Source organism: Olea europaea, chromosome 20, assembly GCF_002742605.1.
Source record: "Olea europaea var. sylvestris chromosome 20, O_europaea_v1, whole genome shotgun sequence".
NCBI classification, from domain to species: Eukaryota; Viridiplantae; Streptophyta; class Magnoliopsida; order Lamiales; family Oleaceae; genus Olea; species Olea europaea.
In genome coordinates this window covers 16,281,320-16,282,730 of record NC_036256.1, presented here as the reverse complement: position 1 = coordinate 16,282,730, position 1,411 = coordinate 16,281,320, and the positions used below count along the sequence as shown (strand labels likewise).

The 1,411-nt window shown below is 34.2% G+C and overlaps 1 protein-coding gene across 1 annotated transcript; it reads right to left on the bottom strand.

Annotated features, from left to right (window-relative positions):
• Positions 1-14: 14 nt before the first annotated feature.
• On the bottom strand, positions 15-818 carry LOC111369243 (nuclear transcription factor Y subunit B-5-like). The gene has a single exon (XM_022990701.1). The coding sequence runs from the start codon at positions 736-738 to the stop codon at positions 310-312; it is 429 nt and encodes a 142-aa protein (XP_022846469.1). The 5' UTR covers positions 739-818; the 3' UTR covers positions 15-309.
• Positions 819-1,411: the final 593 nt, after the last annotated feature.

Here is a 1,411-nt window from a genome sequence, read left to right as displayed (position 1 = left end):
TAGTTTACAGGTAATCAAAAGTTAAATATGTAAGAAAAACGGGCAACTTTCAGAGGCATAGATCTGAAAATCCGTTCAAGATTACTTCCCCAAAACCCATCAAGAAAAAAAAGTAAAGAACAGTAAAAATCTCAGTACAACTTTTGCATCAAAGTTCAACCAAGGGGTAAGCACGCATACCATAACCTACTCTATTAGTTTATGCATATTTCTACTAATATCCATTAAACTAACATTGGGTGTTGGTGGGGGTGGGGGGAGTGGACTGCAGGTTTCTTCTACTGTGGTTTCACCTCAAGTTTTGAGCTATTAATCCCTTGCTTCGCTGTTTGAAGACTTATTCTGATTAGCCCTCTCTCCTTCTGCTTCTCTATACTTAAGCAAATACCTCTTGAGCGAGTCAGAATAATCATCAAAACCTAAACTTCCCAAAGCCCAACAAATATCATCTCCATTAACCGTTTTTCTCTTCTCCTTGTGGCATTTATCAGATGCTTCTCCTGTAACAAAGCTAATGAACTCTGATACACATTCTTGCATGGTTTCTTTAGCTTCTTTCGAGATTTTCGCATTCGGAGGAAGGATCTGCTTCATTATCCGGCCGACATTCGCTATCGGTAGCAGCCGATCTTGCTCCTTAATGGAGCCATGATCCTCTACTGAGTCAGGAATACTAGCATCAGCTGCATAAAAATTGTACTTGAACCCTTCTGAACTGGACCCTATATTATCACCCATATTTCTATAAAGAGAAAACCTAGATCCTGTAAATCACAGACACGTTGCTTATTATCTCTCACTTGCCTCTATATGGAGGAGTAATTGATATATATATATATTTATTTATTTATTTTTGCTTCACTTGCCTCTATATAAAGGAGTTATTGATATATAGAATTACTTGTGCTGAAGCACCTCGGTTAAAACTTTTAATTTCTATATAGAAAAGTTATCGATATAAGAAATAGTATTTTTTAAATCGCTTTATCTAAAACCTTAGATTGTTAAAGGGAACACATTTATTTAAATATAGTATTGTTTTCTCATTCATTTTTTAATTAATGGCCTAACACATGCATAATCTTCATAAATGAAAATTTTAATACTGTGTTGAACCACATGATCAAAGAGCTTTAAACTTTTAGAGCTGAGGATATATTATTAATACGTTAAAGTTCAGCATAACGTGGCAGTTTTAAGATGCCAATAACATAGTCAACATCCTTGGGGGTGGGATGGGGGTGGTTGCAGTGGCAGACAAAAGTCCATTTGCAGTAGGAGTTAGGTCACTTTTCTATAGTATTGAAATATTTGTAGGACGATTTATGGGAGCATTCCAAAACCCTAAATCTTTAAAAAAAAAAAAAAAAAAAAAAAAAAAAAAAAAAAAAAAAAAAAAAAAAAAAAAAAA